This window comes from Kluyveromyces marxianus, chromosome 2 (genome assembly GCF_001417885.1).
Source record: "Kluyveromyces marxianus DMKU3-1042 DNA, complete genome, chromosome 2".
In the NCBI taxonomy this organism is placed as follows: Eukaryota; Fungi; Ascomycota; class Saccharomycetes; order Saccharomycetales; family Saccharomycetaceae; genus Kluyveromyces; species Kluyveromyces marxianus.
The window spans coordinates 965,402-982,352 of NC_036026.1; the positions used below are offsets into that span (position 1 = coordinate 965,402).

A 16,951-nucleotide genomic window follows, 5' to 3' on the forward strand; every position below is an offset into this window, starting at 1 on the left:
AGTTTAAGTGAGCGAATAGATAGAGTGCATAGAAGCATTGTTGTAGCTTCTGTTGTGAGGATCGTTCATGTTGATGTTCTTTCTTTTAGGTTTTTAGTGTGTATGCTTCTTCATTGTTGCGATTCATAGTAGAACGGAGTGCGGAGATCCCCGTTTTTTTGATTGAGACGAGACGTAATTATCGGTCTTAGTCCATCATTCTATACACGATAATGTGTGTATGTGTATATATTTCCTATTTACATGGTGGGACGAGGAATGTTTCTAGACGAGATGTGTGCCTGCCTGCCTGCCTGCCTGCCTGTTGTTATTTTATCGACTACTGCTTGATATTGGTGTAGATTTGCGTAACCTCATCGATTTCCTCTAGCTGGTTGACGAACTTATCCAGCTTAGTTTGTAGTTCCTCTTCTGTGACAGGAGGCATAGCGGTGTCCTCGTTTGGCACATATTCGACACCCATCTCTCTGATGTGGAAACCATGCGAGCGTAATGTTTCGGCGACTTTGTTCGTCTGTTGGGGTTCGGTGAGGACTTCGAACAACGCGTCATTCTGCTCCAAGTCTTCGACGCCGTCAATCTCGAGAACTATGTCCATGATAGAGTCGAAGTCTGTTGGCTGGTTTTCGCTGGGCTCGATGACTACGTACCCTTTTCTTTCGAACAAGTATAGGGTTGGGGCCATGTTCCCGTTGAACTTGTTAAATGTAGACCTCACGAGCCCCACAGTCCTGTTTTTGTTGTCAGTCAATGCCTCGACCACAAAGGCTACTCCTCCAGGGCCAATACCTTCGTATGTACACGGTTCTGCTCCGGCTCCCACGCCATCGCTGGTACCAGCACCTTTTTTGATTGCGTTTTCGATGACCTTCTTAGTCACGTTGTTCTTGTTTGCTAGCTCAATGGCTGTAGCGAGCCTGATATTCATCGCTGGATCGGCTGACCCGCCCAACTTGACGGCTACCGTGATCTGATTGGCCATCTTGTTGTAGATCTTGGTACGTTCTGCATCGTTCTTTGCCTTAGTGTGTTTGATGTTGGCCCACTTACTGTGCCCAGCACCTGTAAAACGGGTCAAATGGAAGCATCTCCGTGCGCACTGTAAACCGTTCCGAGTTCCTAGCATGTTTGAAGCTTTCAGATACTCTACTATGACCTCTTCCCCCTAGCTGCATTCATCATCAATCATTCGTAGTTCTCATCGCATACAAATATTCACTATTTCTATCTTTTTTTTTTTTTTTTTTTCTGAGACTGTCATGGCTCGAACAGCCTAAGAAACACTGATACGAGAAACAAGCGAGTACCCAGGAGCATATACATGAGTAGGGTGGTGTGAAAAATAAGGGTAGATAGCAGGCAGTTATGATTGGGAGAGCTGGAACCAACTTGTTGTTGCGTAAAGAAACCCCAACAACAGGTGTCTTTCCTTGTCTACTGCGTATTATCTGTTTCATGGCAGCAGTGGGTAGTAAAAAGCCTTAGCAATTGTAAATCCGGGTAATTGTTCCCTTTTTTTCTCTCTCTCTCGCTCTCTTCCAGAGATTCGTTCGTTCTCTCTCACGTTTCTCAGGTTTCTTTAGTTAACATCCAAAGTGTTTGTCAACCTACAATCAATTACAAAGTATAAAGGTTGTGAAAGGATGGGAATAATAGCATATTAAGAGTCTAGGGCGGTAGCTTGCGGGCTGATCTTTATCTACAATATACTATGGCTGACGAAAGGAATTTAATTGCAGTAATTGCAGATGAAGACACAACCACGGGACTTCTTCTAGCTGGCATAGGTCAAGTCTCGAAAGATACCAAGGAAAAGAACTTTGTTGTTTACAACGAGGGAAAGACGACGAAACCTGAGTTATCGGATGCATTTATCAATTTTACCGAGAAGAGATCTGATATTGCGATTCTTTTGATCAATCAGCATGTTGCGGACCAAATAAGACCACTAGTGGATGGGTTCACCAATGCGTTCCCAGCGATTTTGGAGATACCTTCGAAGGACCACCCATATGATCCAGAGAAGGATTCAGTTTTGAGAAGGGTGAGAAGACTATTTGGCGAGTGAATGGATTGTGTAATATCTTTTTATTATATTATCGTAAGTTATGTTATAGTCATATCATAAATTTTCTATAGAAGTTAAGTATTTGAAATCTGGACATTAATATTGTGAGATATTGAAAAGATTGGGGAGATATTATACACAACGGAACTATAGAGATGATTACACGGGCAGTTTAGACTTATTTTTTGCCCTTTTTCTTTTTCTTGTTCTTCTTTTTAGAGCTTGAACTCGAAGCTGGTGCAGAAGAAGGCTTATTTTCTGTTTCTACGGCTTCTGGAGACGTTTCCTCTGTGTTGTCTACTTGTACCTCTGATTCTTCCCCTGATTCTACTTCTGCAGGGTTAGTATTTGGAGCTTCTTCAGCTGCTGTTTCTTCTGGTGCTTCCTCAGCTGCTGTTTCTTCTGGAGCCTTTTCAGCTGGAGTTTCTTCTGGTGCTTCCTCAGCTGCTGTTTCTTCTGGTGCTTCTTCAACTGGGGTCTCATTTGGAGTTTCCTCAATTGGGGTTTCCTTTGGAGCTTCTACAACAGGGGTCTCTTTTGGAGCTTCCTCAATTGGGGTTTCCTTTGGAGCTTCTTCAACTGGGGTCTCTTTTGGAGCTTCCTCAATTGGGGTTTCCTTTGGAGCTTCTTCAACTGGGGTCTCTTTTGGAGCTTCATCAGCTGGAGTCTCTTCTGAAATCTTTTCAACTGGAGTTGCCTCTGATACGTCCTCAGGTTGCTCGATTGGAACTTCATCAAGTTGTTCTGCTGGCTCGGACGTATTTTCAATTGGAACTTCGTCGAATTGTTCTGCTGGCTGTTCGGTTTTCTCTGGTTCTTCCACCGGTATTTCAGACTCTTGTACGTCATTGGACTCTGTGGTATCTGTGGTTGGTTCGGCTGGAGCATCAATTGGAACCTCCACGGTGCCCTCCTTTGCTTCGACTGGCTCTTCGACTGGTTCCTTGACTGACTCTTCGACTGGCTCTTCGACTGGCTGTTCAACAGATTCCTCTCTTACGGTCTCTAAAGCTGGCTCCGTTTCGGCTGACTCATCGGTAAATTTGTATTGCGAAAAGGTGTCAGGTGCGGAATCCAAATAGAAATCTCTAACCCCAACGATTCTCTTCTCCAATTCACAAGCCTTCACCCACTCAGGTCTCACAATTGGAATGTTGTTATTTCTGGCCCTAGCCAATTCTTCATCATTGTCCTGAAGTTCAACTGCCACGAAGTGCGTCGTCTCCAAAGTGACGTGGTCTTGCAACGGATTTGCTCCTATTTTGCTCAACGAACGTTTGATCTGCTCACGCGTGGCTGTACCGTCTAGCACCGTGTTTGGTCCCACGCAAACAGTGATACCAGACATGTCTGTCATCTTGTGTGTATGTACCTTCAACACATTCGACCAGAACTTCCCTGAGGTTGTATTCAGCAAGAGTTGGAATTCGTACTCGACATCAACCGAGAGACCAGAAACCTTCAGCGTATTATGCTGGTCATTCTCCAGTTCCCAAGGGTTTGCGCCGTGTCCGTTCTCCTGCTGTTTGCCCCAAGCATCCTGCGTAAGCACCAAATGTCTGTTCCCCTGCTTGTACAAAATCAACGACTTCAATTGCGACGAGCCCAAATGAATTGGGTCCCAATTGATAACACAACTCGTCTGTGTGGCATTCAATAGATGTAGCACCGGCTCTGATGGTGGATCACTTCCGTACTTGCTGAGAATTTGTTCTTGCACCGACTCAAACTTACGTTTTTGCTCTTTTTCTTGCTCCAAGTCTTGCTCTACCGATATCTTCACCACTGATCCCGCTTCAACATTCTCGGGCAACAACACAGTGGGAAACTCAATCACATAGTGATCGCTGGTCGTGAGAATCGCTAACGACGCGTCTACTTTTCCTACAGTAAGAGACACTTCCACCATAGCTGAGCGATAATCAAATATTTGTTAAGATGTGGTGGTTGTGGTGGTGGCTTATATTTCAATTTGTTTTTAGTACCTTTTTTTTTTTTATACTTCCTACCTGATGGAACGGATTTCTTTCTCTTTCTTCCTCCCCTGGTATGTATGTGGTTCTATCAATCCTGGTACGCTTCTGGTCTTAGTTCTACTCCTAGATCCAATCCCAATGGCAATCGCTTTTTCCCCTACCCTTTCTGTTTATGTGTGTATGTGTATGTGGATTGTAATGAAATTTAGTTAGTGCTCTTTCATCCATTTATTTTTAATACCAGAAAGATCTAAGTACGGTTCTGCTAGTACTGGTAGTAGCAGCGAGTGGTGCACGAAAAACTTGAAAAGTGAAAGAAAAATAGCGACGACCTCTCGAGGGGGTGGAGGGGGCGAAAACGGTGCCTCGCGGGGTTCGAACGGGGGGAGTGACAGGCGAGGCGACCAGGGAAAAAATTAAAACAAAATAAAAAGGGATGATGCATTTCAATATCACATGATTAAAATATGTTATCCGGGTAACACTGTACTCCAGGTAACGTTTTACCTTCTTTCCCTTCCTGGTTCCCCAAGTTTGTATATTGCATTTTGTAGCTTGTATTTGTCACCAACTGTGGGCTTTGGGGTCCCCCTTCCCTTCCCTTCTCTTCCTTCCCTCCCCCCAAAAAAAAAAATAAGTTCAAAAAAAAAAAAAAAACTCCGGCTCCGACAGGATCCTGTTCTCCTCCCCCAAACTATTTCACCATACATACAACAAGCAAGTAACTTACTGTACACATCCAGCTACAGCTGCCACTGGAAAGCGAGAAAAAAAAAATCGGCCAAAAACCTAACCCAATTTGGCCCCGGCTGGTTACCCGGGCCGCAACTTGCACCAAACCTTCCATTTTTCTGCCTCCGCTCCCTTTGGCCGAGCACGGGACCCGTTACCGCCAATCCTGCTCTGCGCCGTTTCTAGGCGATCAAAAGCCAGTCACAGTATTTCCCTCCCTCGGAACAAACCGGTCAGCCAAAACTGACGAAAATTAAAAAAAAAAAAATTTTTCTTAGCGCGCGCGCACTGCAGCAGCAGCAGCAACTGCTGCTGCTGCTGCTGACAAGAAGAAACTACTAGCTATGATGTGTAATTGACAAGACAATACAATACAATGCAATACAATGCAATACAAACAGCTAAGCAAACGGCCCGCTTGCTGGCTTGTCCAGACAGATCTGCCGAGTTGGCGTATACGGCCTGAAAACAGCTTTCTCCCCGTGTAATTTGTAAAAATTCCCAAAAATTCTCTTTCTTCCTGCTTCTCTCTGGCTTTTCTTCCTGCAGTATTATGTTAGAAAATCAAATGCCAACAAAATGAAATATTAATATTATTACATGAAATAAAATAAAATAAAATATTATATATATATATATACGAATATGAATAATTTCAGTATAGATTGGCATTTGCCATTCTAACGGAGGTAGTTCTCACAGCCAGGAAGCGAAGGGATTTTTAGTAACCAGCGGATAGGACGGTGCTGCTAGTGATATCACAGAGAGAGAGGTAATCAGGAAAGTTATTAGTGCTTCGTCTTCCCAACCCCCCCAATCACATAATACTAATAATAATCATAATTATACTTTCTAATATACATTATTAAATCAAAGATGCTCAGTAGATCAGTGAGAGGAAGAGCATTGCAAATGCAATTGTGCAGAAGAAATGCCGCTAGAACTTTTTCTAACAGTGTGGTTTTGAGACACGCATACGCTGCCAAGGACGATGTTGACGGTCAACAGCAAGAAAGTGCGCAAAGCGGACAATACAACATTGTGGACCACGAATACGACTGTGTTGTTGTTGGTGCTGGTGGTGCTGGTTTGCGTGCTGCGTTTGGTCTAGCCGAGGCTGGTTACAAGACTGCTTGTATCTCGAAGTTGTTCCCAACCAGATCGCATACTGTTGCTGCTCAAGGTGGTATCAACGCAGCCTTGGGTAACATGCATAAAGACGACTGGAAATGGCACATGTACGATACCGTGAAGGGTTCCGATTGGTTAGGTGACCAGGACTCTATCCACTACATGACCCGTGAAGCTCCAAAGTCTATCATCGAGTTGGAACACTTTGGTGTGCCATTCTCCAGAACCGAAGAAGGTAGAATCTACCAAAGAGCCTTTGGTGGTCAATCCAAGGAATACGGTAAGGGTGGTCAAGCATACAGAACCTGTGCCGTCGCTGACCGTACCGGTCACGCCTTGTTGCATACCTTGTACGGTCAAGCTTTGAGACACAACACTCATTTCTTCATCGAATTCTTCGCTATGGACCTTTTGACCCACAACGGTGAAGTTGTCGGTGTCATGGCCTACAACCAAGAAGACGGTACGATACATAGATTCCGTGCCCACAAGACAATCATTGCCACTGGTGGTTATGGACGTGCTTACTTCTCTTGTACCTCCGCTCACACTTGTACCGGTGATGGTTACGCTATGGTCTCCCGTGCCGGTTTCCCATTGCAAGATTTGGAATTCATTCAATTCCATCCATCCGGTATTTACGGTTCCGGTTGTTTGATCACCGAAGGTGCTCGTGGTGAAGGTGGTTTCTTGGTCAACTCCGAAGGTGAACGTTTCATGGAACGTTACGCCCCAACCGCCAAGGATTTGGCTTGTAGAGACGTTGTCTCCCGTGCCATCACCATGGAAATCAGAGAAGGTAGAGGTGTCGGTAAGGAAAAGGACCACATGTTCTTGCAACTAAACCACTTGCCTCCATCCGTCTTGCACGAACGTTTGCCAGGTATCTCTGAAACCGCTGCTATTTTCGCCGGTGTTGATGTCACCAAGGAACCAATCCCAATTCTACCTACTGTCCACTACAACATGGGTGGTATCCCAACCAAGTGGAACGGTGAAGCTTTGACTATCGATGAAGAAACTGGTGAAGATAAGCCAATTCCAGGTTTGCTTGCCTGTGGTGAAGCTGCCTGTGTTTCCGTTCACGGTGCTAACAGATTGGGTGCTAACTCCTTGTTGGATTTGGTCGTCTTTGGTCGTGCCGTTGCTCACACTATTGCTGACACTCTACAACCAGGTTTGCCACACAAGCCTTTGCCAGCTGACTTGGGTAAAGAATCCATTGCTAACTTGGACAAGTTGAGAAACGCTACTGGTTCTAAGCCAACTGCTGAGATCAGATTGGCTATGCAAAAGACTATGCAAAAGGATGTCTCCGTCTTTAGAACACAAGAATCTTTGGACGAAGGTGTTAAGAACATCACCGCCGTCGACAAGACCTTCGCTGATGTCAAGACCACTGACAGATCCATGATCTGGAACTCTGACTTGGTCGAAACCCTTGAATTGCAAAACTTGTTGACTTGTGCTACTCAAACCGCCAAATCTGCTGCCGAAAGAAAGGAATCTCGTGGTGCTCATGCCAGAGAAGATTACCCAGAAAGAGATGATGTTAACTGGATGAAGCACACTCTATCATGGCAACGTGACAGTGGTGACGAAGTTACCTTGAAATACAGAAACGTCATCGCTACCACCTTGGATGAAAAGGAATGTCCTCCTGTTCCACCAACTATCAGAGCCTACTGATTGAAAGAAAGAGAATCCGAATCTTTTAGAACATTTTTACTATATTCCTCAATTTTACTTCCTTTTACTTCATTCTTAAAAACCCTCTTTTTCTCAAATTATATTATCTCTCTTTGTTTTCGGACTTCTCTTTTGCAACACGTTTCTGGTACGTCTTTCAATCGACCCTCAGATAAATATTAACGTTGTACAGGAGAATAATTTCCTGCTTGAGATCTACTATACTTTGGCGAAGATTGAGCTTACGGAATCAGAAAAACACACTCACACGCCCGCGCACGCGCAAAAGAAAAACACAAAACAACAAAAACATTAAAGACTGTTTATTCTAACATGCACCATGTCACGCCATGCCATGTGAATGCTGCAAAACCATCTTTCAATCAAAATTTAAATTATGAAGGAGAAAGTATAAAGATATTCTACCTTCTTTTTAACTTTTCCTTCTCTCTCCCAATATTCATGATCAAACTAATGCTTGCATTCTTATCTCTTATTGGCAACTTAACTGTATTTATTTATTTAAATGTGTAGCCCGTTGATGTTTCTATTTATTTATTTTCACACTGTCGATATATATGGTAACGCGTATGTATTCAGATGGTGTGGTTTAACTTATGTTTAAATTTGAATTTTAAAAGTACATTAAAACAAAAATGCATAATATTCATCGATATCTTGGTTAAAGATGAAATTAGCTTGAATTTCATATACAACGGTCTACGCACCAGACTTCCGAACCTTGAGCATATTAAACTCTGCTCGTAGTGCCGTGCTTGTGATTGTATCGGCTGGTTGTTCATTAATGAAGAAGATACATATTGCCATTCAGGGCTGTGCACACGGACAATTAAGAAGAATATATGAGTCTGTAAATTCTTTAAAGAACAAACCGGACATTCTACTTATATTGGGAGATTTCCAATCACTCCTCACCAAGTATGACTTTAAGACATGTGCCATACCACCTAAGTATGCAAAGCTTGGAGATTTTCACCTATATTACACGGGACAACTTAAGGCACCAGTTCTCACGGTGTTCATTGGTGGTAATCATGAAAATATGGGACAATTGACTAAGCTACCTTATGGAGGATATGTCGCAGAGAATATCTACTATATGGGAGCATGTAATGTGATAAATTTCATGGGAATAAAGTTGGGTGGTATTAGTGGGATATATAACGAGTATGATCATTTGCATGAAAGGACAGAATGGGATCAGATAGATTGGAATCGTGAGAAGAGAAATACATATCATGTAAGAGATTCTGAACTTGTGCCTCTAGCTATGATGAAGTCACCCATCTCCTTAATTATGTCTCATGATTGGCCTACTGAAATTGCCAAATATGGCGATCTAAAGAAACTTTTGAAGCAAAAACCCTATTTTAAAGATGAAATCAACGACAACACGTTAGGTTCCCCTTTAAATTTCTATCTTTTAAAGAAATTGAGACCTGAGTGGTGGGTGAGTGCACATTTACATGTGTTCTTCACGGCAGAATACAAGCATGATAGAAAACTTAATGAAGATGAGATAGATTTGGACTTGGATTTGGATATGAATGTCAGCACAAATAAAGATGGGGGAAAAGTAGCAGATGATGATCAAAACCAATGTACTGAAACTAAGTTCATGGCACTAGATAAATGTAAAGGTGCGGATACTACCAAGCATTTAACTCAAATTTCCCTCGAATATGACGAGAATCATCCAACGTGCAAGGATAGAGCTTTATATTGGGACCCGGAATTCTTGGCAAACCTGAAATACTGCACATCAATTAAAGATTCTCTATTAGGAAAGAAGCTAGAAAACATTGATGTTGAAAGTCTACAGAGTAATATTAAAACTCCTACGATAAACGACTGGGACCAATACAAAATACCAATACCGAAGTCTTTTAGATCTATGGTCAAGCAAACGGACTACATCAAGGAAACACATTTACAATAGTAGTTGGAGACCTAGGAATTTTTTTTTTTTGGATCATGTATGAATATATATATATATATAAACGTAAATAAATTTTTGGTTGGATATATTCCTTTTCCAGGGGCCGTTAAAATAAATCTTGAATATAGTTGATCGTTAAGAAAGTTCTCATAAGTCGCAAAAAGACACGCTTCTTGCTTTAAAATTTGAAAACATTTGACTTGGAGTAACCCAATTCAGCCAAGATACCGGTTAATTCACCTTGGTCAGTTGGAGAAACCTTTGGACCAGAGTAAGCGTTCATGAAAGGTGGAGGACCACAGACGAAGACTTGGTTCTTTTCACTTGGCTTTGGAGCATTGTGAGACAAGAAGTCCTTGGTGATGAAACCAGTTTCACCTTCGAATTTACCTTCAGACTTGTCAACGAAGTAAGTAACCTTAACTTGATCAGGATATTTCTTTTGCAGGTTATCCAATTCAGTCTTCAACAAGATGTCAGATGGAGTCTTGTTACCGTAGTACAAATGGACCTTGGTCTTGTCAGCTGGGTTGGTGGCAATGTGGTGAACCAATTGGTACAATGGTGTGATACCAGTACCTGCACCTAGTAAAGTAATGGAGTCAAAAGAGTTTGGCTTCCATTCCCATTTCACAATTGGGCCTTTGAAAGAAACAGTGTCATTCTCCTTCAAGGAGAATAAGTGAGAGGTCATCTTACCACCTTCGTAGTGTTTTATAACAAACTCAATCTCACCCTTGTCATTAATATCGCTGACTGGGGTGTATGGTCTGATAACATTCGAGCCCTTTGGTGTGACAAACTTGGCCAACACACAAGATGCGGTGATCAAACCAGAGACTTGGTCCTTTTGAGGCAAGGCAAAGGTAAATCTCTTGGTGTCGTGAGACAGAGTTTCGATCTTGGAAAGCTTCAAATCGATCCATTGGTTGTCACCAACAAATGCCTTCGAGGATTCATTCATCAAAACGCTCTTGTTATAAAATGCCGCAGAAGCGATAGCAGCTGCGCCGATGCCAAATGCAATTGGCAAAAACTTATTAGATTTAGTGACTCTAGCAAACATTCTTAGATATTACTGAGTAGTATGTTGTCTTGTCTTAATTCCTATAAAAGTATTGGAAACACAACAGTAAATCCCCTGTTTTACGACTTCCAACTTGTAAGTAGTAAGAAATGAGTAATGCAACCTTTAACCTTATATTTTATATATATACCTTTAATGGTGGAAAATGTTTTTTTTTTTTTTTTCGAAGACAAAAATGCTCATTCGTTAATTTTTTGAGTCATGTGACTTCAATATCGAATCTGTTCTCTAACCGTTAGGTAGCGGTAGTAGTCTAAATATTAATCTTTAAAAAGAGAAACAGACGTAATTGAATACGGTGTATGTATCGTGATTATTTAGTGTTATCCTTATTGCTCTTTACCAAAAACTCTGGCTACCCTGCCTTATTCCTGATGTTACTGGCATAGTGGAGAGACCAAAACTTCTACCTATCACTACAGATCTCTTTCTAGATGGGACGCAGCACGTGATTTATATTCTAGAAGGTACGAAAATAGGGTAACATATTATTGTCAGCAGTTTTATAGTGGATATTGCATCATTAGCAAGAAAGGGCCTATATAAATAAGGTACATTGGACACTAAATGGAAGTTGGATCACCAGTTCTGCCTGTAAAATTCAACTTTTGGAATCTAAGCTTGTAATTTTAAAGTAAGGTACATGAATAACGCTACAGTATCTGCGTGTTCTGCTTCTGAATAAATATTTGTAGTAGAATTACTGTTTGAAAAGAGATGAACGGTTTAAAGGCACACCAGAGAGAGCTAATTAACCTTAGTCGCAGATGTATACCCCTACTAAAACCCGAATTGTACAAGGGTCAGTGTGGGAAAATATGTGTTGTTGGTGGATGTGAAGAGTACACAGGAGCACCATATTTTAGTGCCCATGCAGCATCGACGTTTGGAAGTGATTTAGTTTATGTACTCTGCGAAAGAAAGGCTGGCCTTCCTATAAAGGCGTACTCTCCTAATCTAATGGTGCATCCATACTTAGTAGATTCGTATAGTGCAACGAGGGAACCTAAGGAGGAGCCTGATTTTGAGAAGATTTTAGGGGTGGTTCAAAGATGTCATGTTTTGGTCATCGGGCCAGGTTTGGGGAGGGATAAGAAAATACGTGAGCAAGTTATTCAAATAGTTCAAGAGGCTGCTAGCATTGGAGGTGACCATAATAGATGTTTAATTCTTGATGCAGATGCGCTATTTGTTCTATCTACGGAAGATTCCGAAAAGTTTCAAGAGGCCTTGAAGAAATATGGCGAAAATAGAGTGATTATCACGCCTAATGCTGTTGAATTAAAGAGGATTATGAAGGCCCTAAATGTCGATACTGTGGAAGAAGTCAGTAAAAGGCTTGGGTGCATTACTGTGGCTAAAGGCCATCATGACATAATTATCAATTCTAAGGGAAAACGTTGGGAAAATGACGTTGAAGGGTCAATGAAAAGATGTGGTGGACAAGGTGATACTTTGACTGGAGTTATTGCATCCATGCTTGGATTCTCTAGAGCAGTTCATGATTGGAAACTACAACCTCTTTCTGTGCCTGGTAAGGAAAGTGTTCTTCCTTGGGACCAAATGGCAATGTTATCCTGTTATGTTGGGTCTACTGCTACTAAAATGGCAAGCAAAGCGGCCTACGAAAAAGTCGGAAGGCAAATGCAAACCACTGATATGAACTATATAGTTGGTGAGATATTTGAAAAGCTATACGATACTGAAGGAGAGTAGATATGTAACCCTAAGTAAACAGGCGTATGTAATAGCCTTACCTATACATTATCTTACGAATTTATGAATTAACTCAAATATATATATATATATATGTTTAGATCTAGTGGTTAAATGGAAGTGAATTAGACTACTTGTGATGTTAGTAAATTATAAAGTCCACTCGTCAAAGTATAAAACATCCTTGTCCGTACTAGAAGCAGCAATTGCGTTATTGTAATTAAATATGGAATACTCCTCTTTTTTCGATGTTTGTTGCCCTCCAACTGGTTGTGTCATTTGTAGTACACTAGGTAATGTGACTCTGAAGCAGTCGAGCGCCACTTTTTCCAATTTATCATCATACACAAGAACTTCGCATAACGATCTGATATCTGGCTTCGTAAGCTGTTCGGTGGAAATTCCCGACTCACTGATAAATTCGAGAATTTCTTCGATAGTTGTATAGCTCTTAACGTTGCTTGCATACAAGACTTCCTTTCCCTGTTCGTTTGAGAAATTGTTAAATCCGTTTGGATAGGTTCTTTCCGCAGTAAACCTCCAAACAATAGTTAGTAAACTATTGATGAACTCTACATCCAATTCACTATCTGTGAACCAGGGTCCACCTGTAACTTCGATAGATGGCTGTAAGTTGTATAACATGTATATTTTTCTAGTAGGATATTTTACACTTTTGACACTTTTGACATATCTTTGGGACTCCAATGATTTTAAGCACTTTAGAACAACATGTTGATGTAAGTTTGTCTTAGCCTTTATTGTTTTTGTCCATATACCTTCCCTTCCACTAGCTTCAATATAAGAATAGACAAGAGCTTCGTCAGAGCTCATACCACTCTTTTTTTCTGCCTCAGCAGCATCTACTGCTTGAAATTTAAGTTCTTTATTCTGTTTTACAAGCTTTAGCAGATTTTTGTCCAAAAGTTCTTGTACATATTGCATTAGCACACTAAGCGTACAATTATCTAGAATGGCAGTAAGCTCTTGTTGTGAAAACAACCTACCAGCTTCTTGTGCGCACATCTTCTCGTGTAATTCCTTTGCAGGATCTGAAAGCTTGATTGTTGAACTGAATAGTGAGTTCATATTGTTAGATAAAGCAGTTTTTCCTTGTTGCCACTTTTACGATTTTTAAACGTATAGTAAATAGGTCTTTTCTCAAGGTATATTGTCGTACCTTCAGAATCCCACAATCTTTTAAACTTGTGTAATGGATTGTTTTAAAGCTCATCTCATTTCGATCAAAGATCGATTCTTTTTTTTTTTTTTTTTTTCCAAAATATCTTGAAAAATCAAGAAGGGCTTGACGTTTGTTATGTGAGGATTATAGGTAGCGCAATGTGAAACGTAAATCAGCCAGTTACATAATGCGTATAAATTTAGTATTATATTAGTTTTTATAACTTAGAGCTATTAATTTTTTACTATTTTAGTGTTCTTTGGTTGATACTTATACGTTTACTACTTTTGTTCTACGACAATTAACTGTAAAGCCAAGTATCCGAGAACCAGGAACAATACATTGAACAATACTAGGATTTCGATGTCAAACACAAAGTTCTGAACAATGAATCCAAATGTGCTTAGAATTGTTGCCCCGGGTATTTCTATATTAAGTCCGTATTTTTTCTCTCTGAGCATCAACGATTTAACCTCATTGATGATCAAGGATTCATAAGCGTAATAGAACACGGAAAGATTCTTCAAATATTTGAAGAAGTAGTTCTCGATATCTTTAGTATTTATGAATAGTCCACTGAATAGAAGAGAAGCAAGAATAATCAAAACGCTAACAATGATGGAATTATTCAAATCCTCAAATATGATTCCAACGGTCAAAATCTCCAAAGAAACAGCAAGGTTGAACAAAACTAAAATAAGGGTGAATCGCCCGAAACCATTATTAGCCATGTTTAAACCCACAAGTGGATATATTATCAAACCAAGAAGAATAGGTGGAACGACTCTTAGCGGAAGAATGTCTGAAATAACTTTTGCCATGTAATAGGCTAATGGTGAGTAATAGTGGTTGGAACGTTCTTTTATGAATATCAACCTCTCTAATGCAAATGAGCTCAATCCTGTAAACGTCAAAAAGCCGAAATATGTTAGAATAAAGAAAAAGAGACCCAATCTGTTTTGGAAACCGCTAATGTCATTATCGACATCATAGTATAGAGTTCCCAGGAAGAACCCTAAGAAGATAGTTAGCATGTAGTTGCCCAATAAAAGTTTTGGATTTCTGTAGACGTTTTTGAATGTTCTGGAGCTTAAAATTGACACTTGCTGCATGAAAGTGGCAGCCTTGTACGCATGTGGAATCCTCAACTCTTCTTCTGTGCCGGAAGATGATAGTTCATTGATTTCAAATTTCAACTTTTGGAAATACTGGCCATCCTTGAAAAGGGAGTGTAACAACTGAGAGTTTACCTCGCCTATGGTTTGTTCTTCATTTTCTGACTGAGCTAATAGACCTCTAAATTCATCCCTGTGGATAGCGAGATGCTCCCATTCAGTTTGAGTAGCGGTACCAGTCAACGAACGGCGTGCGTGTTCCACTCTGTGAATAGGGTTCTGGGCTTCCGTTGAAGGAATTGTCGCATTAACATCATCAATTGTGGCCTTCGTTATAAATTTAGATGGTTCAAAAGTGACATCAATCAAATAATCAGCGATGTTGTAATCTTGTGGACACACGTATCCTTCATTTTTCAAGAACTCACTGACTTTGTATGCTTCACCTGAGTAGACCATTTCACCATCGCTTAAAAGAACCAACTTATCAAATAACTGGAAGATACTTGATCTCGGTTGATGAATTGATACAACTAACGTTTTGTTATAATGATTTGCCAATCTCACTAAACATTCAATGACGTTATTTGCATTGTTTGCATCCAAACCGGACGTTGGTTCATCAAGGAAAAGAACTTGTGGAGAAGTGACTAGTTCGCAAGCAATTGAAACTCTTCTTTTTTCACCACCACTAATTCCTCTTTCATATTCACTCCCTATGACTCTATCTTTAATATCATAGATTCTTAGCTGTTCTAACACATCATAAACACGTTTTTGTTTTGCTTTAAAGCTTAGTTGTCTTGGTAAACGTAGTAAGGCACTATTCAATACAGTCTCGTATACTGTTAAAGTTGGGAGTAAATAGTCATCCTGGTCAACAAAGCCGATAATCTTAGAGTACTCTTCCTTGTCAATTTCGGTGCCATTGACTTTAATGGAGCCAGTGACCTTTCCAGTCTTGTTTTTCTTTGCTAAGATGTCAAGAAGGGTAGTCTTACCAGCACCGGATCCTCCCATTATTGCCAACATCTCACCTGGTTTAACTGATCCAGTAACTTCATTCAAGATAGTAGTAGAAGTGTTTTTCGTTGGGAAAACCTTATAGGTGATATTCTCAAATGTTAAGGTTGCAGTCGAGTTTGTTTTATAGAGATCAAAGTCATCATCACTACTATCGTCAGGTAGCATTATTGGACTATTCGCAAATATTGGACTCTTGGAAATAAAGTATACAGAGATTGATATGGCTACGAGAACCCCTGCAGAACTTAAAACGAGAACCAATATAGATCCTGTTGAAAGCTTGCTTTTATCAGGTGTCTTGTAACCGGGAATTTCACTATAGTGAAGACATTCACCCGACTCACACTTTAGGGTAATGTATGGGTCCCCAAACACAGTCAAAATCAAATCGTTCATGCTAGGCTCAGAAAATTGACATTTCTTGGATTCTAAATCGCAACTAAAATCACCAGGACCCTTAATTGTTTCTGTTAAGAAATCCGATATATCAATTGAACCCTTCTTTCCACAAAGCATCTGCCCAGGAACACATTTGCATTTCACATTGTCACACTTATAGTGCGTCGTATTCTGCTGCAAATCGTACTCGAATGAACATGTGTCCAAACCACAGTAGAAACTCTCAACTTGGTCAATCCAAAATTGGAAATTACAGAGCTCTGATGTTTTGTTACATGCGAAAGTAACCTGGGGTTTTGACCCTTTCAAGATCTCCAGTATCTTAGGGTTAGTCACATCACATCCTTGGTGAAGCGACTTTGCAATCATACCATTCTTGTTACAAGTTCCTTTTAAACCACTAGGCATGAAGGCATCGCATACATAATCTTCTTCGCAAATATTACAGTTGATACCACCCCAACCAGATTCACACTCACATGTATTCGTTTCATTACTTCTGAGTGGCCTTTTGGAGTTTCCACTGCTCAAAGCACCACATAATGGTACCGAACAGTCATCACCACCAAACCCATCTATACATTCACACCTCCCGTTGAAGGAGTTACACTCCGAAAACTGCTTACATTCGAATATAGGTAGCATACAATTGAAACATGGGGGACATTGATCATCACTGGGCGGCCTTCTGTTCCTAGGTGGAACTGATACCTGGTCAAAAACTCCTTCATTGTTCATTAACTTCGCATTAGCAGCTAATGTTAGCCACATATATACCAGCAATGCTGACATACTAATACGCAACATCATAGCTTTGATACACAAAGACCCTTAGGCACGATAGTTTAGATATGTACGTCTCACTGGCT

General features: G+C 40.6%; 9 protein-coding genes across 9 annotated transcripts; 4 read left to right on the top strand and 5 right to left on the bottom strand.

Moving 5' to 3' along the window:
* Positions 1 to 319: 319 nt before the first annotated feature.
* DPC29 (post-initiation translation factor DPC29) lies at positions 320 to 1,126 on the bottom strand (the record flags this gene model as incomplete). Its single annotated transcript, XM_022818083.1, has 1 exon — positions 320 to 1,126. One exon carries the CDS (start codon positions 1,124 to 1,126, stop codon positions 320 to 322), a length of 807 nt encoding a protein of 268 aa, XP_022674786.1.
* A 585-nt stretch (positions 1,127 to 1,711) lies between these two features.
* On the top strand, positions 1,712 to 2,068 carry VMA7 (H(+)-transporting V1 sector ATPase subunit F; the record flags this gene model as incomplete). Its single annotated transcript, XM_022818084.1, has 1 exon — positions 1,712 to 2,068. The coding sequence occupies one exon, from the start codon at positions 1,712 to 1,714 to the stop codon at positions 2,066 to 2,068; it is 357 nt and encodes a 118-aa protein (XP_022674787.1).
* Positions 2,069 to 2,246: 178 nt separating this feature from the next.
* Positions 2,247 to 3,977, bottom strand: CHS5 (Chs5p; the record flags this gene model as incomplete). The annotated part of the gene is made up of 1 exon (XM_022818086.1): positions 2,247 to 3,977. One exon carries the CDS (start codon positions 3,975 to 3,977, stop codon positions 2,247 to 2,249), a length of 1,731 nt encoding a protein of 576 aa, XP_022674788.1.
* Positions 3,978 to 5,688: 1,711 nt separating this feature from the next.
* Positions 5,689 to 7,596, top strand: SDH1 (succinate dehydrogenase flavoprotein subunit SDH1; the record flags this gene model as incomplete). The annotated part of the gene is made up of 1 exon (XM_022818087.1): positions 5,689 to 7,596. The coding sequence occupies one exon, from the start codon at positions 5,689 to 5,691 to the stop codon at positions 7,594 to 7,596; it is 1,908 nt and encodes a 635-aa protein (XP_022674789.1).
* Positions 7,597 to 8,401: 805 nt separating this feature from the next.
* Positions 8,402 to 9,556, top strand: DBR1 (RNA lariat debranching enzyme; the record flags this gene model as incomplete). Its single annotated transcript, XM_022818088.1, has 1 exon — positions 8,402 to 9,556. One exon carries the CDS (start codon positions 8,402 to 8,404, stop codon positions 9,554 to 9,556), a length of 1,155 nt encoding a protein of 384 aa, XP_022674790.1.
* A 178-nt stretch (positions 9,557 to 9,734) lies between these two features.
* MCR1 (cytochrome-b5 reductase) lies at positions 9,735 to 10,622 on the bottom strand (the record flags this gene model as incomplete). Its single annotated transcript, XM_022818089.1, has 1 exon — positions 9,735 to 10,622. The coding sequence occupies one exon, from the start codon at positions 10,620 to 10,622 to the stop codon at positions 9,735 to 9,737; it is 888 nt and encodes a 295-aa protein (XP_022674791.1).
* Positions 10,623 to 11,360: 738 nt separating this feature from the next.
* NNR2 (NADHX dehydratase) lies at positions 11,361 to 12,359 on the top strand (the record flags this gene model as incomplete). Its single annotated transcript, XM_022818090.1, has 1 exon — positions 11,361 to 12,359. The coding sequence occupies one exon, from the start codon at positions 11,361 to 11,363 to the stop codon at positions 12,357 to 12,359; it is 999 nt and encodes a 332-aa protein (XP_022674792.1).
* Positions 12,360 to 12,509: 150 nt separating this feature from the next.
* Positions 12,510 to 13,448, bottom strand: RPC34 (DNA-directed RNA polymerase III subunit C34; the record flags this gene model as incomplete). Its single annotated transcript, XM_022818091.1, has 1 exon — positions 12,510 to 13,448. One exon carries the CDS (start codon positions 13,446 to 13,448, stop codon positions 12,510 to 12,512), a length of 939 nt encoding a protein of 312 aa, XP_022674793.1.
* Positions 13,449 to 13,823: 375 nt separating this feature from the next.
* ADP1 (putative ATP-dependent permease ADP1) lies at positions 13,824 to 16,892 on the bottom strand (the record flags this gene model as incomplete). Its single annotated transcript, XM_022818092.1, has 1 exon — positions 13,824 to 16,892. The coding sequence occupies one exon, from the start codon at positions 16,890 to 16,892 to the stop codon at positions 13,824 to 13,826; it is 3,069 nt and encodes a 1,022-aa protein (XP_022674794.1).
* Between the last annotated feature and the right edge of the window lie 59 nt (positions 16,893 to 16,951).